A 24,896-nucleotide genomic window follows, 5' to 3' on the forward strand; every position below is an offset into this window, starting at 1 on the left:
AACTAGGCACTAGCCTGTAAACTAGGCTGGCCTCGAACTGACGGACATCCGCGTGCTTCTGCCTCCCGAGTACTGGGATTAAGGTCGTGCGCCACCACCGCCCTGCCTTTTACCCTTTTTGTTTTGTTTTGTTTTCCGAGACAGGGTTTCTCTGTGTAGCTTTGCGCCTTTCCTGGATCTCGCTCTTTAGACCAGGCTGGCCTCGAACTCACAGAGATCCGCCTGGCTCTGCCTCCCGAGTGCTGGGTTTAAAGGCGTGCGCCACCACCGCCCGGCACTAGCAAACTCTTACATTTTAAATTAACCCACAATTCTTGTCTATGCTTTGCCACATGGCTTGGTACCTTTTCTCATGTCCATCTTGCTCTGTGTCTGTGCATCTGCTTGCTTGCTGCTCCTCTGACTCTGCCCTTCTTCCTCCCAGCATTCTCAGTTTGGCTCTCCTGCCTAACTTTGTTCCGTTCAGCTATTTGCCAGTCAGCTTCTTTATTAAACCAATCACAGTGACATATATTCACACAGTGTAAAGAAATATTCCACAGGCCACCTCTAGAATAAGAGAAAGCATAAAGCCTTGACTGTCTGACCCACTGAGACCTCCAAAGACATGAGTATGCTGTGACCAAAAGAAGAGTGTCCTAAGAAACAAACAGTAGCAAATGTTCAGTTAAAAAAAAAAAAAAAAAAAAGACTCTCTGATCAAGGATTATACTTCCAAATTTTTATATTTTTATTATGTGTGTGTGTGTGTGTGTGTGTGTGTAGGACAATTTGAGGGAGTCAATTTTCTCTTTTGTCATGTGGGTCCTAAAGGGTCAAACTCAGATCATCAGGCTTGGCAGCAAACACATTTACCCACCAAGCCATCTCACAGGTCTACAGCCCAATTTTATTATAGTCATTTCAGTAATTAAACATTAAAGAATTATATAAAGTGACATATGATGCTGAACAAGATCTCTTACAAAAGTTCATGTCATTTACAATTAAGATCAAACAGCCAAGAAAAAGCAGATTAACATTCCCCAAAGCCACAGGAATAAACGCAGGTGTAAATATAAAAAACTGATACATAATACATTTTCAACAAAAGAGAGTCTTTCTTTGTGTTAGTTGGGTAGCATTTTGCCCTAAGAGGACAAGGCTGTGAGTGCACGATCATTGGCTCAGTCTTCTTCTTCCAAAGGTATAATATCAGGAACTTCATCAGTCTCAGATGTCAAGTCCACGAGAGTGAAATCAAGCATCTGTAAAAGAAGAACCTTAGATGTTGTCTTAGTTGGGGTTTCTATTGCTGTGAAGAGACACCATTACCACAGCGACTCCTACAAAGGAAACAGTTAATGGGTGGGGTGGCTCCCTTACAGTTTCAGAGGTTCAGACCATTATCATGATGGCAGGGCAGCGTGCAGGCAGACACGGTGCTCCAGAAATAGCTGAGAGTCCTACATCTTGCTGGCAACAGGAAGTCACTGAGAGCCACACTGAGGAATTCTTGAGCAAAAGAGACTTCAAAGCCAGTCCCCACAGTGACACACTTCCTCCAACAAGACTACACCTCCTAATAGTGCCTCTCTCTTTGGGGGCCATTTTCTCTCAAACCACCACAGATGTGAAACAAGCACTAGCTTCCCTGTGTAGACTAAGGTCAAAAGTAGGACAAGCAGTAAAGAAGAGAAGTGAACTTTCAGGTCCAAAGCAGCTCCTAGTGCCTCTACTGCCCCCCCCCAACACACACACACACACACACACACACACACACACACACACACACACACTTAAGGCCTTAGGATGGCTTAAGAGTGCCATATGAACAATCCACCTTCTATATAAAGGACATAGGAAGGGAACAGGCAGCTAAGAGCAGCCATTGTCTATCGTGTATGGTGAGTTTAAGTTCTAAGTTCGTGATCTTGCCTACCACCGTTGCGGGGCTTTGGGAAATGCTTCACAAATCATTTCCCAGAATTAGAAAATAAATATCTGGGGCTGGGAGATGGCTCAGTGGTGAAGAGCACTGGCTGCCCTTCCAGAGGACCTGGGTTCAATTCCCAGCACCCACATGGCAGCTCACAACTGTCTGCTACTCCAGTTCTAGGGGATCTGACTCCTTCATACAGACATACATGCAGATAAAAACACCAATGCACATGAAATAAAAAGAAATTTAAAAATAGAAAATAAATACCTGTTATGTACTGTCAAAGCAGGGCTGTAAGAAGTGTTTTGCTGAAAAGGCCTATCAGTGATGAAAGGTGGAGTCAGCATGACATGCACACTGTGACACTAGGGGGGCTAGTCGGAGATGCTGAGTATTTTTTTGCAGGCTGTTCACCATGTAACCCCTAGGGGGCACCATTCAGACAATACACAACACAGATGCACGTACTTGTTACCACACATCTCCAGAAGATGGCACTAAACACATTGAGGATATGATGCCTTTCCTGGCTATACAACCACAGGAATGGAAATGCTATCTGTAGGGGTTTAACCTGTGGTAAATGTGTGTGCACAGTGCTAAAAGTTATAACATGGGTTCAGGAATTGTTTTGGGAACAGATTTTAAATAATGAAGCAAAAAAATAAAAATAAATTTTGAGTTTGTTACATAAAAGTAGTTTAGATTTTTTTTTTTAACTTTGTGCTTGTATGTGTAAATGCACGGCACAGCATGTGGGTGGAGGTCAGAGAACAACCTGTAGGAGTCAGGTCCCTCCTACCACAGTGTGGGTCCTCAGTACTGAACTTGCGTCTTCAAGTTTGGTAGCAAATGCCTTTACCGGCTGAGCCAGCTTGCTGGCCTATAGTTTGGATATATAACACAACAACAACAACAAAAAGATCATGCAAATATTTGAGGCAACCTCTCCTCATCCTTAATGGGCAGTCTATGAGCTTGAGGGTGTGCTTGCAGCCCAGGGGGGCAGGAGCCATTAGTCCTGCCTCACTTGCTTTACCTTTACTGGACAATTAGGAACGGCTGAGTGAGCTGACACACGTAACTACTCCCACTCACTTGCCCTAAGTGGGATGCTCTGCAGAGCAAGGCAATGGCAGAGTTCATACCTTACACTATGAGGCACTCAAATAAACATGACTTTGTTAATACAGCTACACACACACACACACACACACACACACCATATATATATATATATATATATATATATATATATATATATATATATATATATATATATATATATATATATATATGGTAACTGCTCTCATATTCACATTCTTTTTACCTAGTAAGTGTACAAAGCAGATTTTTTTCAGTATCAGTCCAAAATGCAGGCAATTGAAATTATGATACGGGACCAACATCTTGTATCTGGCTCACTCCAATAGAACTTTCATGAAATGAGTACCACGCTAAATGTCTGGGAGGTCCACTCTCTACGAAGATGAGGCTCTTGTGTGAGATTCGAAGCTTTCTCTTGTTATACCCCACTTCTTTCTATCCTGAGGGCCCAGTTTAAGCAAGTATGAAAGAGGAATCTTGGCTGGGCATGATGGCACATCCTATAGTCCCGACACTTAGAGGGTTGAGGAAGGTGGAGAGTGAGTTTAGTACATATTGAGTTCGAAGCCAGACTGGGCTACTTAGCAAAACCTTATCAAGAACAAAGAAAGAAAGTCGCTTAACTCTGCCCCCTCTGAAACGTAAACATCCTCCTTCACCCTTACTTCCTGTCACTTGAAGCGATCACCTAGCTGAATTTAATTTAAATTAAAAGGCTTCCTCAACTTGCCAAAGTGGTTGCAAAGGCCTGTGTAATCCTAGCACTCAGTAGACTAGGGCTGGAGGATTGCCATGAATTTGAGACTAGCCTGAACCAAAACCGCTGTAAATATGCCCTGAGCCTATCCCAGAATGAGTTGAGTTAATAAGTTCCACACACGGGGTGAGAGGATCGTATCAGAATTTCAGAAGAACTAAGAGGAGTAAGGAAGGTCTTTACCACGAAGCCATTTTAAAATGTTACAGAATAGCCTGTATCACAGGAACCCTCTGTGGAAAGTGTATAGAAACAGCCTGAAGGTTTCCTTGAGACCAAAGTAATAAACACTTAAGCTTAGTGGGTCAGAGACAAGTCACAAAACCATCACAGAGAAAGACCTCATAAGGCCATCACAGAGAGAGGCCTCGGTATCGAGTTACTCCTGGAACTGGATCAGATCTGAGATCTAACTGGCCCTGTCCCGTGGGAGCCAAGAAAGGTCCAGCTGGCGAGAGAGGCTCTCCCTCTTCCCACACCTGCTTCCCAGACACCCGTTAGACCGCTTCTTAAAGGTCTGTTCTCTGGCCTCCTCTTAAGCAGTACTCTAAAAGGGGCATGGGGCAAAACCCACATCTTAGTTTCTCTTTTTACTTCACTAGCTCCTCAGTGCCTTTAATGTCTCACCAAAGGAGCTGTGGTTTCCCTAATCATGTCCTGGTATTATGTACTTACCTGAGCTGGCCAGTTAGAGAGAATACATGTCATTGTCCCACAGATAGTGTCCTCACACTCTAGTGCGAGCTAGTAAGGACCGTGCAGATAGATGGGTGTAGTGGTTTGTGTCTACTACAGTCTGAGCTTTTGAGGGAGATGAAGCAAAAAGACCACTTGAGCCCAAGAGTTTGAGTCTAGCCTGGGAAACATAATAAGACTCTGTCTCTAGAATTTAATTTTTTTTTTTTTTAAGACTGGGTCTCTCTGTGTAGCCCTGGCTGTCCTGGAACTCACTGTGTAGACCAGGCTGGCATTGAACTCAGAGATCCACCTGCCTCTGCCTCCCGAGTGCTGGGATTAAAGGCACGTGCCACCACACCCAGCCGAAATAAAAGATTTTTAAAGACACTTTTGTCCTCAATTTTTCACTTCCATCCATAGATGTATCATTGGTCTGTAAAGATAAGAAAACTAAAGAGACTAATGGACAGCACTCCATATTCTCTTGAGGTGTTTGTTTGTTTGCACAGGACTAATGACAGAGTTCTTCTCTCAGGCTAACCCACCAGAGCTCATGCAGCCATTACTTACTACCCTGACATGGTAAGATGCTGTGTTAGGAAATTAGTTACAACTAAATTTTCTGTCAGTTTATGCCACGATGAACATTTGAAGACACCAGATACTGCTAAGCCAATGAAAAGCATGCTTGCATAAATTCTCTATACAGAGGCACGGGTAGACGAAACCACAACCAGTGTTCACAGGTCATGACGAGCGGCAGGAGGGTCTGCTAAAAGTCATCTGCTTTCTAGTCTGGCTTTGCTGCTTTGTTTTTGAGACAAGGTCTCTCTTTGTCATTCTGGCTGTCCTGGAACTCCCTATGTAGACCAGGCTGGCCTTGAACTCACAGAGATGTGCCTGCCTCTGCCTCCTGAGTGCTGGGACTAAGGGCCTGTGCCACCACTGCCAGCTCTAATCTGCATTCTGTTGCTCAGGAAGAATGAACTTCAGACCTGTCTCCTTTTCATCATCAATTTAGTTAGCACTGAAACTCTTGTCACAGAGCAACACAAGAGTATACATTCAGAATTAAGTAGCCAGCATTATGACACGTGCCTATAATCTCAGTCCTCAGGAGACTGAAGAGAACCAGAGCTGTGTAGCAAGATCAAACTCAACAAGAAAGAGTAGACATGTAGTTATTACATATGAATTCTCCAAGCCAGGTGTGTATCACACACCTACAGTTCCTGTACCCGGAAGGCTGAGTCAGGAAGATTGCTTGAGTCCAAGAGTTAGGCCAGCGTGGGTGGCCCAATAAGACCCCATCTCAAAAACAAAACACATGGGCCAGTGCGATGACTCAGAGCGTAAAGGCTCTTGCTATCAAGTTTGATAAGCTGAGTTTGATGGGGACCCACATGGTAGCGGAAAATGGACTCCCACAAATTGTCCTCTGACCTCTACACCCATCACGGCACCCATACACCCACACTAAAGCAAATAAACATTTTTAAAAAACCATTTTTATACCCACAAATACAAATATTTTCAAGTGAAATAAACCACGTGCATACTTCTGAGGCACAGAATGGAAAGATAAGCCACAGAATGGCTAATTTGAACTTAGAAAAAAGAAATTAAGAACCACAGACTCATGAATAATCTATCTGCCTTTCCTGAAACCAGAAGGTCTGTAACTGCCAAAGACAGCTGCCAGGATGCCAGCGAGTCCCAGACCCCCAACAAGGACACGGGGAAGTCACACACTCTTTCTTATTTTCATGGGAAGGCATGAGCCAGGGAAGAGACTTCCTTCTTAGCGTTTAGTTCTAGCGAAGGGCAGCCCTGCTCACTTCTTAGCGTAGCCAGCAGAGTGGTGGCTCTAGAATTTTCTTCCTTTTTTAAACATTCTATTTTTAAAATATTACTTTTCACATAGGAGCACTTTGTTTGATGATATGTACCATGTGCACGCTATGCCCAGAGACTAGAGGAGGGCTTCAGATCCCCTGGAACTGGGCCACCGGCAGCTGTGAGCCTGCGTGTGGGTACTAGGAACAGAAACCAGGTCCTCTGCAAGAGCAGCTGGTGCTCTTAACCAATAAGGCGTCTCTTCGGCCCCTGGAATTTGCTATCTTGAAAATACTGGTTTTTCTATATCAAGTTCCGTGTAGTCCAGGCTGTCCCTGAACTAACTCCATAGGCATGGATGATCTTGAACTTGTGCTCTTCCCGCTGGCACCTCCAAAATGCTAGGGTTCCAGGAGTGACCACACCTCGTTGATGAGGTGTTTGGGATGGAACCCAGGCAGGGTTTAGTGCATGCCGGGGAAGCACTCTACCAGCTGAGAGCATCCCAGCTTACATTTGCAGTTTTGAAAGTTTGATAAGACTGCAGCTTTGTGATAAGGAGTCTCTCGACCAGTCCTAAACGATGGGTCTCCCTTAAAGGAACTAGAAGCCTGGCTACCATAGACAGATTGCTTAGATTTCTTCCTTCTAACTATTCTCACGTGACTTCCTATGGGCATCTCACCATTGACTGAAATTGTTTTCTCACACAGAAATAGTTATCCAGGCAAGTGGACACTGAGCAATCTCACTTGTGACTTATTTTTTAACTGGGCTCTTGGGAGAAAAAAAAGGTCTGCTGTCTTTTGGGGAAAGCAGTGCAAACCTCCCAGTTTCCTGTCCAGCAAAGCAGCCCGCGGTGACCAGGCCCTTAAAATTCCCCTGGGGGAGGGGTGGCTGGAGAGAAGGCCCAGCTGTAGAGAGCACTGGCTCCTCTTACACAGGACCAGGGATCTGATTCCCCAGCAGCCACATGTTGGCTCATAACTGTGACTCCAGTTCCGGGGGACCCAATGTCCTCTTCTGACCTTCACAGGTATCAGACATGCGTGTAGTGCACATACATACATGGAGGCAAAACACTCAAACATACATACAAAAAACAAATCTAAAGAAAATGTTTTCAACTCCTCTCGGGTAGTTTAATTGGCAAATGAACAACTGCCACCTAATAAAATTCTAACGTACACGATTTTTGTCCTTTATGTTTTGCGTTTTTCTGAGATAGGGTCTCATGTAGCCCAGACCCCCAAACTCGGAGATTGTACTGCCTCTGCCTCCGGAGTGCCAGGATTAAAGTCATCACCACTCTGGGACTATTCTAGAACTTGGATTCTCTTGTCTCTATCTCCTACACACTAAGGTCAGAGGCATGTGCCACCGTGGCCCCACACCTTGCTTTTTGTTTTTGTTTTCTGTTGAGTTTTTATTTTTCCAGGCTCGAAAGAGTGTACGGGGAAGTATGGCCATAGACTGTTTTCTGGCTTTTTTTTTTGAAAGTATCATGTTTTTATTTGTTTTATGTAAATGGGCGTTCTGCCTACACGTGTGTTGGAATCCCTGGGGACTGGAGTTTCAGTTCCGAGCTGCCATGTACATGCTGGGAATTGAACCCGACTAGTGCCCTTAACCCTTGAGCCATCTCTCCAGTCACCCCCCTTTAAACAATTTATTTTTTAAAAAATTAAAAGGCACTCCACACTTTTATTGTGTTTTTGCTTTGTTTTAGATACGGTTTCTCTATGCAGCCCTGGCTGTCCTAGAACTTGCTATGTAGACCAGGCTACCCTCAAACTTCAGAGATTCACGTGCCTCTGCCTTCTGAGTGGTGGGATTAAAGGTGTGTGTCACCATCCTGTCTGTGTGTGTGTGTGTGTGTGTGTGTGTGTGTGTGTGTGTGTTTTGTGTGTACTTGCTTGTGCATAAAGAACTCAGAGAATAACATTCAGAGTCAGTTCTTTCCACCTATCATGGGGTGGGTCTTGAACCCAAGTCATTAGGCTTGGCAGCTATGACGGCTTCCCTACTGCTCAGGCTGCTCTCTAAGTCCTGGGTTCAAGTGATCCTCCCCATCACCCTCCTGAGTGGCAGTAACAATGTGTTCAGCCTCATATTAGCTTTGGATTTATTTGAAAACTTCGGATCAGTCTCTGAATGCTATGACCCTGCTGACCTCCCCAACAGGCCAACTGGAATTCATGTATGTGCTTAACAAGGTCATGCAGGTCAAGCAGGTCAACGAAAGCGACACACAAAGCCCACGTGACAACAGCATAAAAGTGCTCCATCCTGCTGTGAATTTTATTGAATCCAAAGGTGGCATTTCTTCATAGGGAATAAAAAAAGAAAACTAAATTCAAGTTGCACAAGCATGCGCCTGGAGATGAACAATGATGAAGCCTGCTCAGAATATGCAGGAGCAGATGTCAGTTCAAAGCAGAAGCCACATGAATGAATCTTTATTCGGTACAGACAGACATTTACAGCCAACAGCACAAAGGCCACAGACAAAAAGGTGTAAGTACTCCTGAGCTTTTAAGTTCTGGCTAGGCTCTCACATGCCTAACACATTCCGCTCACCAGCCAGGGAAAAAGAACTCATGTGCCAATGGCGGCCGGCCCCTTTACAGCACTTAATTCAGCCACTAATGACCATAATGAGGACCTTTGTTTGAACTAGCTGCTTTTCCAATCTAAAGTCACCTACTGGGTTAATTTCAAACTAGCAAAGGATGTCACCTGGCTACATGCACTAGTGACAAGGACGGGTTCAGGAGTTTTGAGCTCGGACTGCTGGACCTCCTGGCTGGTCTTGTCCACCTGTGCATTCTGAGACTTAGTAGACTGAGGATAAAAGGGACCTACCAGCCAGTTGAGAGGCGTGTTGTTAACAAGGTAATCCATCACATCATCTAAGGACTCTTTCATTTTCTGCAGCTGCCCCTTGCTAGAAGTGAGGAAGCCATCAGACACTTCCTTAAAGGAGGCAGCATTGAGGAACACTGAGTAGAGGTCACCTGCCATCACCCCCAAGTGGTTGGCCTGATCTTGAACGTTCTGTGGTAGCCCTTGGACATTGGACAGGAGAGTCTGGCATGTAGTCTGGAGCTGCTGAGTCAGGTTGCGGGCGACGGCCAGAGTACGTGACTCGATGTGCTAAAAATAAAACAAACTCAGGAATTAGCAGTGGGTCTGACGGTGCTAGGTAAGATTTAGCCCAAACACAGTGTGTTGGCTATGTATCCATACGGACATCCATCCACATGCAGCTTCTTTGACTCCTGAGTGTTCGCTTTTTTTTCCCCAGGGAGGAATGCCCCGTCACTGAACTAAGACCCCAACCAATTTTTTTTTTTTTTTTTTTTTTTTTTTTTTTTTTTTTTTTTTTGGTTTTTCGAAACAGGGTTTCTCTGTGTAGCTTTGCACCTTTCCTGGATCTCACTCTGTAGACCATGCTGGCCTCGAACTCACGGAGATCCACCTGCCTCTGCCTCCTGAGTGCTGAGATTAAAGGCGTGCGCCACCACCGCCCGGCCAGATTTTTTTTTTTTCTTTTCTTCAAGACAGGATTTCTCTATGTTACAGCTCCAGCTGTCTTGGAACTCACTTTGTAGACCAGGCTGGCCTCAAACTCACAGAGATCTGCCTGCCTCTGCCTCCGGAGTGCTGGGATTAATGGCATGAGCCACCACTACCTGGCTCCATTTGATTTTTCTAATAACCCTTATAACGATACTGTATGCAGCAGCACTAATCATATTTCACAGCTAGGAATATATGCTTAGAGTTTAAGTAATTTGCTCCATTGACAGCTGGAAAGCAGCTAAGTGGGAGATTTGAACTCGTGACTGCAAAGATCATCCTCTTAAAATGAAGACTAGCAAGCAGGGGAGAGCAGACATCAAAGCGTAGACTCCCTGTTGTTAGTTGAATTCAGATCTTCTATTCTCAGATAAGAGGATGCAATAGGAACCAACAATTGACACTGATTTCAGAGGCACTCCGGGGACACGGAGGACCATTTTGTGTGATTACGTTGAGCAAGTTCTGGAGCATGAATGAGCCCCTATCCTTTCACGAGTTTACTGTCAGCTCTCAGCTGTGTCCTGAGCTTCTCCAGAAACCGCCTTTGCCCATCCCAAGGCAGGTGCACCACTGAGCTACACCCCAGCCCGCTCCTTACTTCTAAAAATAATATTTCAACTACATTTATAGTGTGTACTTATGCGGAGGTCAGAGGAGAACCTGAGAGACTTGGTTTACCTCCTTCTACCAGGTGGGCCGGAGGCACCTTTATCTGCTTACCCATCTCTCCAGCCCCTCTCTTTATTTATTTTCAGATAGGCCCAGGCTGGCCTTGAACCTGTTATCCTCCTGCCTCAACACCCCAAAGAGCTGGGATTCCACGTCTGTGTGAGTCTTCACAGGGAAGCTGATAAGGAAAGACTTTCATCTCACCTCAGCACAGTGGGACTCGTCAGTGTCATCGTAGCCAATGCTCCTCCTCCACTCCACCCAGGAGACATAGAGCTTATCCTGGGCCCCCTGAATTTTCTGGTTGGCACTGTGCACGTTTTTCCTGGCGAATTCAATCTGGGATGAAACAAAACAGGTGAACCCGGTCATCCCTTCACTTCCCATCTGCTTGCAGCTCCGTGGCGCACGCAGGTGACGTAGAGACCACAGATTTGCTGTAAGAGTTTAATGACAGCTGCGTTTACCTATCGACCTGGCAGTCGACCGGATGGCAGTGGCTCTTCATTGCCTCTGTGCAACTATTAAGTTGCTGATCCTGGTAATAGATCAGCAGGTAAATATACAGGTAAAACGTAATAGAGTTTATATTCGCATGAAGGGTAAATGAGAATTAAAAGAAGAAAAAGGCACGGGAAAAATAAAGGAGAAAGGAGGCCAGGCACGGTGGTGCACGCCGGTAATCCCAGCACTCGGGAGGCAGAGGCAAGAGAATTGCTACAAGTCTGAAGCTAGCTTGGTCTGCGTATCAAGTTCTGGGCCAGCCTGAACTACATAGCAAGACTTTGTCTGGAAAAAAAAAAAGAGGAAGAGAATTCAGCCTTCCTCTTCCTTGTCACCAGCCGCTTGTTCTTCCAGGAAGAAACTGACGCTCAGTACTGCACATGCCACTCTTTAACTTGGCAATCTTTAATGGCTGCACAGTAATCTATTGTGATGTTTTGCACAGACTCACCCCTACTTCTGCTGTGCACTGTATGGTCTCTTCCAACTATAAAGTAAAAGAAGTATCTGTAAGGCAAATATCTAACAGGAAAACTGCTCAAGATATACATTTATAACTTCCTAGAATAGCCTGAGTTTCTATTTGTTTAGGTTTTTGTTGTTGTTGTTGTTGTTTTTTTTGAGACAGTCTTTGTCTTGGCTGTCCTAGAATGTGCTATGTAAACCAGGCTGGCCTCAAATTCACAGATATCTCACTACTTCTCCCTCCCTGAGCACTGGGATTAAAGTAAGTGGGGTTTTTTTTGTTTGTTTGTTTTATTTGTTTTTTAGACTTACTTTTTTGGGTTGTTTTGTTGGTTTTTCGAGACAGGGTTTCTCTGTGTAACAGTCCTGGCTGTCCTGGAACTTGATTTGTAGACCAGGCTGGCCTTGAAATCACTGAGACCCACTTGCCTCTGCCTCCCTGTGATCAAAGGCATGCGCCACCACCTCCTGGTTTATTTTGATGTATGTCTGCATGCATGTGTGCGCACAATGTGCATGCCTGATGCCCTGGTGCCCTCAGAGGCCAGAAGAGGGTGTTGGACCCCCTGGAACTAGAGTTACAGGTACTTCTGAGCTGCCGTGTGTGTGTGTGTGTGTGTGTGCGCGCACAGCAAGTGCTCTTAACTTCTAAGCCATCTCTTCGGCCCCATGGAAACTGTTCTTAGAGTTCTTCAGAAGTTCCCAACCCCACCTCTGGATCATTGCCAACAGCATCACATTCTGGACGTGGCACAGGACAGGGAACTGGCTGTACTGACACCCCAGGAGTTTCACTCTTTTCTAGTCATCTGAACACACTCCATTTGTCCACTGGGCTATTCACATATAATATTGAAATCCTTAAATGTCCTAAACGTATCTCCTCTCATCCCTAAAATGGCACTGTACTCACCAGATGAACGGTGGAATGGAGCTGAGCAATGGTCTCCTGGCTCTTCTGTTTGGCGTCTTTGACCCTGCTGAGAGCCTGCTGGTAGGCCCGGGAGCGCAGCTTGCTGGACAGGGACCCCAGTCGTACATAGTAACTTGGCTTCTGCACCACATCAAAGCCTTCCACCTTTTTTGCTTCTATCTCTGGAAATAAAGGACAAAAAGAAAATGAGAAAATAAACAAGGGATCTCAGCTGTGATCCCAACGAAGACGTCTGGATTCCCTGAGACTGTTCATATCCACTGTTGGGTCGACCACCCTGATGTGCTACTGTATCTGTTACACACTCACACATACACACACACGTGCATGTGTGTTTACATATGCTTTTCCCACCAGCATGAACTTCTTAGCAACACAGACCTCGGCACATAGAACAAGCAGTAATACTAACTAAGGACCACTAAGGCTGGTCTCAAACCTGCTATATAACCAAGAATGACTTGAAACTTTTTTTTTTTTTTTTTTTTTTAATTTTGAAATCAGTGATTTTTAATTTTTTTCCTTTTATTGAAAATAGATTATTTTCTCATACAATATATTCTGATTATAATTTCCCCTCCTCCAATTTCTTTTCTACCTCCCCTCTCCTCTAGAGCCACTCCATTTCTGTATCTTATTTGAAAAGAAAAGGTAACAACCAAACAAGATAAAATAAAACATAGCAAGATAAAGGAAAAAAACTATCTTATTGAAGTAGGACACAACAATCAGAAAGGAGAAGAGTCCCAAGAGCAAGCACAAGAGCCAGAGACCCACTAATTCTCACTGTCAGGTATCTCATTAAAATACTAATCTAACAGCTACAATGCTATATATGCAGAGGTCCTGCTGCAGACCCACATAGGCCCTGCTCTTACTGCTTCAGTCTCTGAGTTCATATATGCCATGTTTAGTTAATAGTGCCTGTTCTCCTGATGTCATCCAGCCCATCTAGCTCTTACAATTTTTCTTCCTCCTCTTCCATTAGATTCCCTGATCTCTGAGGGGAGGGATTTGAAAGAGAATCTCCCTGGATGTAATATCGGTCTCTGCATCAGTTCCATCTGCCAGAAGAAGCCTCTCTGATGACTGGACAAGGCACTTATCTGAGTATAGGAGAATATCTTTAGGAGTCATTTTATTAATAAACTTTTTAAGGATTTATTTATTTATTATGTATTGAATGTTCTGTCTGCATGTATCCCTGCCTACCAGAAGAAGGCACTAGATCTCATCACAGATGGTTGTAGGCAACCATGTAGTTGCCAGGAATTGAACTCAAGACCTCTGGAAGAGCAACCAGTGCTCTTAACCTCTGAGCTATCTCTACAGCCCTTATTGATACTGTTTTGTTTGTTTGTAGTTTTTTTCAGGTAATGTTTTGTTTTACATTATATTTCTGGTTTCTCAGTTATTTCAGTTAACCAGTCTATGGTACGAGTTCCTTCTTGTGAAGTGAACCTTACGTCAAAACAGATATTGGTTGGCTACTTCCACAAATCCTGTACCACCATTGGCCTAGCATATTTTGCAGGCAGGACAGATTGAGAGATGTCATGAGCTAGAAGGTAAATATATGTAGTTAGTATAACAAAAGTTATATTTTATTATGCTGAAGACGAAACTTTTTAAAATTCTTTTTTTAAGATTTACTTATTGCCAGGGGATGGAGAAATGGCTCAGTGGAAGAACCTGGGTTCAACTTTCAGGACCCACATGAGGGCTCACAACTCTTTGTAACTACAGTTCCGGGGGATCTAGCATCACACATGCATGTGATGCACAGATGGACATGCAAGGAGAACATTCATACACACAGAACAAAAATAAGTAAAACTTTTTTTTTTCTTCTGGTTTTTTGAGACAATGTTTCTCTGTTTTTGGAGCCTGTCCTGGAACTCACTTTGTAGACCAGGCTGGCCTTGAACTCAGAGATTCACCTGCCTCTGCCTTCTGAGTCCTGGGATTAAAGGTGTGTACCACCACCACCCGGCCAAAAAACATTTTTCTAAAAAGGCCAGAACTATGGCTCAGTGGGCAGAGGCACCTCTAAGCCGGATGCCCTGAGTTTGATCCCCAGCAGCCACATTGTAGTGGTTTGAACGAGAATGGCCAAAGGCTTTCAGTTGAATACTTGGTCCCAGGTTGCTGGAACTGTGTGGGAAGGATTAAGAGGTGTCGCCTTGATGGAGCAGGTCTGTTACAGTCTTTTGAAAGGCTGGTGCCATTCCCAGTGTGCTCTCTCCACCTCTAGCCTGCTTCTCAAATGTGAGCTCTCAGCTGTCCTGCCACCATAGGTTTGCTCCACCATCAAGGCCTCTAACTCTCTGAAACCATAAGTCCAATTAAACACCTGCTTAAATAAGATGCCTTGGTCATGATGTTTTGTCACAGCAGCAGAACAGTGACTGAGACACACCTGCAGGAAGGACAGCATCAGCCCCTGCAATGTGTCCTTGGTCTTCCAAAGGCATCAAGGCATGCGTGTACACCATACATAAAATAACAAAATGTAGTCAGGCAGCGGTGGCACATGCCTTTAATCCCAGCACTTGGGAGGCAGAGGCAGGCGGATCTCTGTGAGTTTGAGGCCAGCCTGGGCTACAGAGTGAGTTCCAGGAAAGGTGCAAAGCTACACAGAGAAACCCTGTCTCGAAAAACCAAAAAAATAAAATAAAATAAAATAATAAAATGTAACTTGATTAATTAATTAAATGTTAATGGTAGCTTTGGGCTGGTCATGGTGGTGCATACTTATCCCTGCACTCGAGACTCAGCCCTGCATTGGAGAAGTAGACAGATCTCTGTGAGTTCAAGGCCCACCTAATCTACATAGAGAGTTTCAGGCCAGCCAGGGCTCCATACTGAGACCTGTCTCTAAATAAATGAGCAGAGTTCTTAAAAGGGAATCAAAAGGAATGTCAGCATAAAAGCACCATTACCCAGCTCCTCCTGAGTGAGAGGGAGGTACTGGTCTACCAGGAGCTCTGACTTGGCAAGTGCATTTTCCACTCCGCTGCTCACAAGCTGCACCATCCGACTCCCCAAAACTGTGTTGATGCTGCCGTTGACCGCAGACTTGGTCCTCTCCACACCGCCAGTAACTGCTCCTTTGGTCTTATCCACCACCCCTGTGATGGTGCTGGCTACAGAATCCTTGGCCCCAACCACAGTAGTCGTCACGGCATCTTTTGCCCCAGTTACAGCACCTTTGGCATTGGCAACAATCTGTAAGAAAAACAAAACAAAACAAAACAAAAAAAAAATAGAAGCCAGCTTGTGAGATAAATGGGAAAATACACACTTACGCTTTTACAAAGGCTCCAGAGTTAAAGATGGACCTTTTACTCCAGGTCTTGGGCATAACGTTAAGATTCAATGAGGCTCCATGTCTCTGTCAGGTCTTTGTCCTACCAGCCACTCCTTAAGGATTATTAGATGTGCAAATAAAATAAGCACGAAAGCAATCAAGTTGTTTTGGTTTTGTTGTTCTTGTTTGAGACAGGGTCTTACACTACACTGCCCTTGCTGGCCTGGAACCCAGACCCAATTGCCTCTGCCTCCTGGATGCTGGGATTAAAGGCATCACCATGACTGGCTTTCATTGGTTCATTAATAATTTATCTTGGAAGCCTGGGAGGCCAGCCTGGTCTACAGCCAAGGCTATGTGGAGAAACTCTGTCTCAAAAAACAAAAATAACAAAAAAGAATATCTCGTAGGGCTAGTCAGAGGGCCCAGCAGACAAAAGGAAGTGCTACCGAGCCTGGAGAACTGAGTTCTCCCCGGGACTCACGTAGTAGAAGGAGAGAATCACCTCCCTCCAGCTGTCTTCTGACCTCCACACACACAATGTGGCACCGACACCCCATTTACCCCACAAAAAATTAACTTACATACAGTATTTTTCAAACTTTATCTTATACTGAGTGTGGTGAATATGCTTATAATCCCAGCACTCAAGAGGCTGAGGCTGGAGTTTGAGTTCGATACACAAGGAAACTTTGACTCAAAACCAAAATAAACCCAAAAGCCCTGAGTTCAATCCTCAGTAGTCCCTGCCCCACCCCTCAAAAGAAAAATCCAGAAGATCTTTACAATGTTACATTTGCATGTAGGCAAAAGGAGAGAAAACGGGCACTGAAGAAGGGCGGTAGGCGAGGAACGTAGCTCAGTTAGTAGAGTGTTTAAACATCGTGAAAGCTCAGTTAGTAGAGTGTTTAAACATCATGAAACACTGGAGTTGAGTCCTGACACCATAAAAAAGGGGTAGTCTACAAGCCTACAAACTCAACACTTGGGAGGTAGAGGCAGGAGCATCAGCAGCTTAATGTCACCCTTACCTACAAAGGGAATTCAAGGGCGGCCTAGGCTAAGAGACCCTATACCTCCTCAAAAAAAAAAAAAAAAGAAAGCGGAAACTTGTTACCTATCGGTGAGATTATATAACTTTAGATAGCTCATTCAGAAGTCGCATCATTCCAGAAAGGACACTGCAGACCAAGATGAACTTGGTCCTCTAGGCCCTGGCACGTGGGGTTGTCCAGGTTAGAGAGAAGACCGATAGGGAGGGGGGAAGGCAGCAAGAGATTCAGGGGAGGGTGGCACAGAGCCACAAGGAACTCCAGCAACAGCAACCTCTAAATTACTTCTTAGTAAGATCTCAGCTTACGAAGCTTTCAGTTTACTATCCCAGCCTAGTTTTTTCTTTAGTTTGAAATACAGTAAGTTGACTATTTTTGCTGTGGAGTTGCAGGTCAGACTCAGGGCCTTGTACTCACTGGGCAAACCATGAGCTACATATACCCCCAGCTCATAAGTTATTCTGGGCATTATAAACAAGTCATCAAGACTTCTTTTTTTTTTTTTTTTTTTTTTTTTGAGAAAGGGTCTTACTGTATAGCCCTGCTGGCCCAAGAACTCGATATGTAGACCAGGCTGGCCTTGAACTCACAGGAACACCCTGCCTCTGCTTAGAACCCTGGGATTCAAGTCATGCGCCACCATACTAGCCAACCATTCCTCAAAATTTAAACACCCCAAATGGAAATTAATTCCTATCCTTCCAATAGCCTCAAGCAACATAAGTGAACATTTTAGAGACACATAAAAGTACTCTAAAGGCTGCATGCTAAACTCATCTATTTAAATGGTGAAAGACACAGCCCGGTTTTCCCCTAACTATCATTTTGTGTAATGCTGTATTCTTAACCAGAAAGAAAATTTTAGAGCATTATCTGAACTACAGGATCCCTAGGGTGGATGAGGCAATCATTTTGCCCACACTGACTAGCTGTCACGTATGCGTGTGGTTCCTACCAGCGTTGCACAAAGCCAGCCCAGCCCAGCTCCCAGTTAGTAGTACATACATCCAGCACCACATGGAACTAGTTATTTAAGGGCAGTTTCACAGCCAAAGCCACGTTACAAACCGATAGAGACTGGCCTTTAGAACATTCTAACCAAAAGCAGCTAGTTCCTCTCTGCTTCTTGAACTCAACCCGACAGCAGTTCAGGAAGTCAGGGAGCGGCCATTACTCCTTCAAAACTAACGCTCCAGCTTAAGGGCAAGCTATTTGTGTGCTTGTGGCACACAGAGCCTGGGCTAAAGAGACCATGAAAACGCGCCAAGCAGCAAGCCTCAACACTGTCCCAAGCTCACCTCAGCTGTCGGCTGATTCAGAATAGGCAGTCTTTCCTCGATCCTGTCTAGCCCCTTGCAGGCATAGGTATTGGCAACAGCGACTGCAGGAAACATAGGAAACACGGGTCATTGTAAGTACAGAGCAAATACACACGACAATATCTTAGGGATTTACTTAGCCTTATTACAAAAAAAAAAAAAAAAATAGCAAGAACGCAGTTTTGTTTTCTTAAAAATCACAGCATCAGCCTCCTGGTTTCTCTAGCTCTGTCTGACAGAAGGAAATTAGGCAGATTGCTGGCAACTGGCAACTTTCCTCTAGTGACAGGTAAATAAGGGGTCATATAGGAAAAGCAGCTAAGAAAGAAGGCCTCCATGTTAGCAACAGAGTAGGCAAGCTTCCACTGAACCGTCCTTCACTTGGGAAATAAAGTAACTGAAAACTCTCAAAATTAGCATTTCCAGGCTGGGTTAGTCCCTGTCTATCTCAGTACACAGCCATATATTCTGGGGTCTCACCAGTGAACAGCAGCACCCTGGATCCCCCTAATGAGGCCCAGATTTCAGTCTAAGCTTCTCCCTTAAGGATAACAGGCCAAGCATTCACACCAAATTCATTTCAGAATTAGCATTGTTGGCATAGCGTCTCAAAGGAGGCTTAAATCCTTAAAATCCAAGGTGCTGGAATCATCTCTTTTTGTACACTGAGAGGCTATATCACTCTGACTGGTTTAATAAAAAAGCTCAATGGCCAATAGCTAGGTAGGATTTTGGGGGCAGAGAGGATGCTGGGAAGAAGGCAGCCAGACATGGAGGAAGTAGGAAAGCAGCATGAGTAGTACAGAGTAAAGGTAATAAAGTCACAAGTCAGAAAGTAAATTAATAGAAATGGGTTAATAAGTTATAATAGCTACTTAGAAGCAAGCCTAAGCTATCGGCCAAGCTTTTATAATTAAAAAGTCTCTGTGTCGTAATTAATAGATATAGGTTAATGTAAGTTACAATAGCTACTTAGAAACAAGCCTAAGCTATTGGCTGAGCTTTTGTACCTAATAAGTCTGTCATAATTTGGGAGCTGGCTGAGAAAGATTAGCTACACCAAGGCCCTAATTTACCCTTTGTAGACTGATTCAAATCTTTGTCAAAAGCAGTTCATGTTTTTGGAGAGATTTGATGGTAGGAGTGTAAAATAGTGTAGCCACTTGGAAAAACAGTCTGGTGATCCCTCTAAAAAATGAAAAAACAAATTTAATGTGTATGGGTGGGTGTTTTGCTTGTATGTATGTCTGTGCACAAGTGTACAAGCCTGGTGTCTATGGGAGACCAAAAAAGTTATTGGATACCCTGGAACTGGAGTTACAGATAGTTGTGAGCCACCATGTGGGTACTAGGAATTCTACCAAGGTTGCCTAGAAGAGCAGCCAGTGCTCTTAACCCTCAGTCATCTCTCCAGCCCTGATTTCTCTGAAATTTAAACAGTTATTAAAGACCCAGCAACTCTACTCCTAAATACATACTAACGAGACTGAAAATATTCACCCCAAAACTTGTACGTACATATCTTCACAGAAGCATTGTTCACCACCTTCCCAAAGTAGAAGCTACCTTAATGCCCATCAGCTGATGAATGGGTAAAATGCTTGAAGACCAGAGTTCAGTTGCCCAGAATCCACATAGTGTGGATTACAAGCCATCTGTAACTACAGCCTTGGCAGAAACAGGAGACCCGGAAAACAAATGGGCTAGCCTGATGACCATATCAGTAAGCTATGGTTTTTGATTGAGAGACTCTGCCTCCAAAGTGAGTGATCCAGGGTGATTCATGGCATCAGTCTCACACCTCCACATGGCTACACACAGAAACACACACTGTGACATAGGAAAAGGAGGAGGAATATTGCCTTGGCTAGTTTTTATGTCAACTTGACACAAGCCAGAGTCATCAGAGAAGAGAGAACCTAATTGAGAAAATGCCTCCATAAGACAGGGCTATATGCATGCCCGTAGGACCTTTTCTTAATTAGTGATTGATGGGGTAGGGCCCAGGTCATTGTGGGCGGGACCACCCCTGAGTTGGTGTTCCTGGGTTCTTCTATCGGCCAGCTGAGCAAGCGATGAGAATCAAGCCAGTAATCAGCACCCCTCCAGGGCCTCTGGGTCAGCTCTTGCCCAGTCTGAGTTCCCACCATGGCTTCCCTCAATGGATAGTGACTCAGGTTATGTAAGCCAAATAAACCTTTTCCTCCTCTAGTTGCTTTGGGATTTATGGTGTTTCATCACAGCATCAGGAGTCCGAAGACAAATATTATCTACCACACAATGTAATATTCCTTAATTTAAAAAAAAAGGGATTAAGTACAGCTACAGCATGGCCATCCGCCATGGCTCTGAGGGGCACATGCAATGCTATATCACAGAGAAGTCTTGAAAAAGCTCTACACTAAGTGAAAGAAGCCTGTGGTAGAAGACTAAGTTTTATGAGTAAGTAAGTCTTCTTGGACCGGCGGCCAGAAATAATTTATATAAAAATAGATTAATAGCAACCTGAGGCGGGTGGAAAGAAGTGAGGAATGAGTGCTAAGGAAACCGAGCTTGCTCCCGTTGTCTGCACTTCTGGGATGGAACCTAGGATCTCAGACATGCCAGGAAAGCACCCACCACTGAGCTACAATCATTTTCAATTTACGTAGATTCATTTTTCAGTGTTTTTCTTATCTCAATAATGTTAGTATTAAAAATACAAAGTTTTGCCGGGTGGTTGTGGTGGCGCACACCTTTAATCTGAGCGCTTGGGAGGCAGAGGCAGGCAGATCTCAGTGAGTTCGAGGCCAGCCTGGTCTACAAATCGAGTTCCAGGACAGCTAGGACTATTACATGGAGAAACCTGTCTCGGGAAAAAAATAAATAAATAAAAGTTTTGAATAGAACTCAGTGGGTTGAGTGCTTGCCTAGTTCTATCCCCAGTACTGCATAAACCAGGCATGTTGGTTTAGGCCTTGAGAGGCTGTAATCTTAGCCACTTGAAAGGCTGAGGCAGGGGGATATCCTTGAGTTTGGGAACAAAGTCACATAGTGTGTTCCTGGCCAGCATGAACTACAAAGTGCAACCTTGTCTCAAAACAAAAAGTTTGGACAGGCAAGATGGCTCAGTGAGTAAGAGTGCTTGCTGCTAAGCCTGATGACCTGAACTGATCCCTGTTGTCCTGACCATGGCCATGGCACGCACCTACACACAAATGCAGACATACATACGGACACAAAATAAATTAAAAATACAATAAAAGTTGTTTTTCAATTTGCACATATTGTATGAGAAAGCTAACTCAGTTCACCTCCCTGGATGATTCCTTTGAAATTTATTTTTTCTTTCTTTTTGGTTTGTTTTTTGTCTTGAGACAAGGTCTCACTATGTAGCTCTGGCTAGCCTGGATTTTGCTAGGTAGAGCAGGCCGACCTCGAACTTAAAGATCTGCCTGCCTCCACCCCTAGAGTTCTGGGACTAAAGGCATAAATCACCAGGTCCAGCTTATTTTATTTTCCTTCTTGAGACAGTGTCTCATACAGCCCAGGCAGCCTGGAGTTCACTATGTAGCCATGACTGACCTTCAGCTCACACTTCTCCACCTCCCCTCCAAAGCGCTGGGATGACAGGTATGAGCCACCATGCCTGGCTGGGAAGTTCCCATTAGGGTGATGTGAGTCCACTGTCTGTCATGGCTACAAAGCAGTCCCTTTGTGACAATGATGGTCACCAGACAGTTTCTACGTAGAAGCAGTTTCGTGTTGCAGGAAGGCCTGAGGGTTCCCTGGTGTTAACTCAGAACTCACCCTACCTAGTCCCTTGGGCTCAATATTGGCTGAAAAATCTGAACTCACTCTGTGGCTCCAGCTTCTGGATGATGGGCATTGCACTTGTCACGGCCACGGAGGTCACGGTCTTCACACCCTTCTCTGCCATCTCACACACGGATCTCAAATACGGATGCTGATCCTTCGTACTGACATAAGCGGAGGACACGAGGTCATAGGTAGAGCTCACCAAGGGCAAGTTGGCCACCCTGGTCACCACGCTCTGCAACCAGAGAGGAGTAGATATTAATGACTCAGAACAGAGGGGGGAAAGGGGGCCAAGAAACGGGTATTTAAAAAATCATACCGGTTGTGGATCAATTGCAACAGATGCCATTTTTTCCTCCTGGAGATAAAAGGAAACCTGGAGAGAAAAGAAACTGATTTCAGAACACTGGGAAAGGATTCCTTCCCCAACCCAGGGAAGTTGCTCAATTCCAGCAGATCAAGTTTCCATTTCCCACCCTCTAACTCAGAGCCCTCTCCTGGGCCAACAGCCTGCTGTTAGGTGAGGGCCTGGAGCAGTTTAAGCACTTTCAACGGGAAAGAGTAGTCACTGACATGTGTCCTGACTCTTAACCAGGACACTAGAAATGCCTTTGAAGGGCAGCTTGTTTTCAAAAAGGCTAACCAGAAAGGCAAACAATTCAATTCAGACAGAAGACATCTTAGCTCCCCCACAGACCTGCCCTTGATTATTATTTTTATTTTTGAGACAGGGTCTCACTTTGTAACCCTGGCCAGCCTAGAACTCACTATGTAGGCCAGGCTGGCCTCCAACTCGGAGATTTGCCTGTCTCTGCCTCCCAAGTAACAGGATTACAGGTGTGCCCCTGATTTACTCTAGCCTTGGCCAGTCTAAAGCCCAGACTGACCCTCCTAACTCAGTCTCCCTAGTGTTGGGCTTAGACACAGGCCACCAAGCCTGCTCGCAGCCTCGGGACCATCAAGCGGACACTTGAGAGTGTTTACCATCTGTATGATTAAGACTGAATGCAGCAGTGGCTGCCTTATGCCGCCTGAGCTCAAGAAAGAGTCGCTCCAGAGAACTTAGAGACGTCTCCGGACAAGCGCTAGCTGTAAAATTTAACATGCCCAGTGACCCACACCCACACGAAACTGCCCTCTGCCCAGAGCAGAACCTGTCTAGCCACAGCTCAGCCTCCTGCCAAAGGTCCCAGTTCCACAAGAAATAATTGCCCTGAAGGCGGAAGCTTCGAGCAGTATCCATCTCGTAGTGCAACCCATAAAATACCACTTTACGACGTTTTCCAAGGGTATGGCGGTGCTGTAATGCCTGGGCTCTGAGGCAGGAAAGGAGCACGAGTTCAAGGCCAGCTTGGGCTATAGCAAGCCCGAGGACAGACTTCGCTGTCGAGTGAGACACTAAAGGAAAATGAGACAATCCCCACTACCCGCCCCCATTAGTACTTCTGTAAGTTGTCTCTCTTTAAATAAAGCCTCTGCGGGACAAGCAAAAGTTGCTCCACCACAGCCCAGACGGAAGTGCAAGCAGAAAGTAAACCTCTAGAACAAAAGCGAAAGCTTTCCCAGCCAGCCCGGGACTGCCCGCGCCCGGCCACCACCGGCCAGGTCACCACCCATTGCTGCAGCCCCGAGCCCAGAGCAGGCCGAGCGGCAGCCGCTGGGGGCCCTGATCTGATGCAGCACCCACCTAACGGCCCGGAGAGCAGAACAAAGAGCAAATCCGCACGGTCCAGCCCGCAGTACAGCAGGGCAGCCCGGGCGAGCGCTAAATACCGCCTGGCTGCCCCGCCCAGGCCTCCGCGACACGTGACAGCCTAACCGCCTGGGGCAGCTGAACGGTGCACCACCGAAAACCAGGCGGGGCTGGGTCTCCGGAGCCGCCCAGTGGGGAGGTGGGAACCCTGCCTGGGCGAAGAGACCCCGGCCTGATGCCAGGACACCAGGGACAAGCCCGGACGAGGGGACCCCAGCCTGATGCCTGGACACCAGGGAAAAGCCTGGGCGAGAGGACCCTAGCCTGATGCCAGGACACTAGGAACAACCCCGGGCGAGGGGACCCCAGCCTGATGCCAGGACACCAGGAGCCTCCCTGGCAAGGGACTCCAGCCCAGTGCCAGGAGACCAGGAGCCCTCGGGGTGAGGCCTGCGGCTGTCTTAGGTCAGGGGTCCTGCTAGTCATATGGCAAAGGCAGAGCCCCCTTTGGGGTTTTGGAAAATGCAGACAAGCTAACAAGAGCTCTCAGAAAAGAACGCTTCAAAAATGAAGTCGTGGTTCTAACCTTTTACTTTGGGCCCAGAAAGTAACAAAGATCCTTGAAATTCCAACACAATAATGACCTGTAGAGATTCTGGTTTACTGCTCTTTTGGATTTAAACAATTCATGAACTGGATGTGGTGGTTCCCGTTTGTAATCCCCAGCATTGGGGAAATTGCAGCAGGAGTTAGTTGCGAGGTGTAGGTCAGAAAATACCCTGTTCTCAAACCGAGACAATTTATCAAACGCTTCTAATTAAAGGTTAATCTGGATTTCCAAAAACAAAGCTTGAGACTGCCTTCTGTGTTTTCTTCAGCAAGACAACTCCAAATCGCTCTGGAGTGATAGCCAACAATTGAAGAAGACAGCCAACTTGGTTGTGATTTAGGCAATGTTTTTTGTTTTGTTTTGTTTTTCTTCCAGACAGGGTCTCACTATGTAGCTCTGGCTGTCCTGGAACTCACTCTGTAGACCAGGCTGGCCTGGAACTCAGAGATCCACCTGCCTCTGCCTCCTGAATGCTGGGATCAAAGGTGTGCTCCACCACTGCCTGGCATGCAATTTTTTTTTTTTAAGGGAACTTAAATAGTCAACATCCGATGTGTAGGATGCAGGAATATGTACTGGGTTATTTGATCTCATACGTTGTGTGGCCATCTGGAGTCATAAGGGTTCAGAGAATGTCCTTCCTGGGCAAAGGTAGAGG

General features: G+C 45.4%; 1 protein-coding gene across 3 annotated transcripts; it reads right to left on the reverse strand.

Annotated features, from left to right (window-relative positions):
• Positions 1–868: 868 nt before the first annotated feature.
• Positions 869–23,753, reverse strand: Plin2 (perilipin 2). Of its 3 annotated transcripts, XM_059254509.1 has the most exons (9): positions 23,623–23,753; positions 22,255–22,311; positions 21,975–22,170; positions 18,117–18,199; positions 15,399–15,684; positions 12,436–12,617; positions 10,758–10,892; positions 9,165–9,455; positions 869–1,247 (listed from the first exon to the last, which is right to left on the reverse strand). In XM_059254509.1, the coding sequence occupies exons 2-9, from the start codon at positions 22,282–22,284 to the stop codon at positions 1,167–1,169; spliced, it is 1,284 nt and encodes a 427-aa protein (XP_059110492.1). In that variant the 5' UTR covers positions 22,285–22,311; positions 23,623–23,753; the 3' UTR covers positions 869–1,166. The 3 variants fall into 3 exon arrangements, with proteins under 3 accessions (XP_059110492.1, XP_059110490.1, XP_059110491.1); XM_059254507.1 differs by lacking the exon at positions 869–1,247 and having other exon boundaries at positions 8,574–9,455; XM_059254508.1 differs by lacking the exons at positions 869–1,247; positions 23,623–23,753 and adding an exon at positions 23,473–23,583 and having other exon boundaries at positions 8,574–9,455.
• Between the last annotated feature and the right edge of the window lie 1,143 nt (positions 23,754–24,896).

This window comes from Peromyscus eremicus, chromosome 2, assembly GCF_949786415.1.
Source record: "Peromyscus eremicus chromosome 2, PerEre_H2_v1, whole genome shotgun sequence".
Classification (NCBI taxonomy): Eukaryota; Metazoa; Chordata; class Mammalia; order Rodentia; family Cricetidae; genus Peromyscus; species Peromyscus eremicus.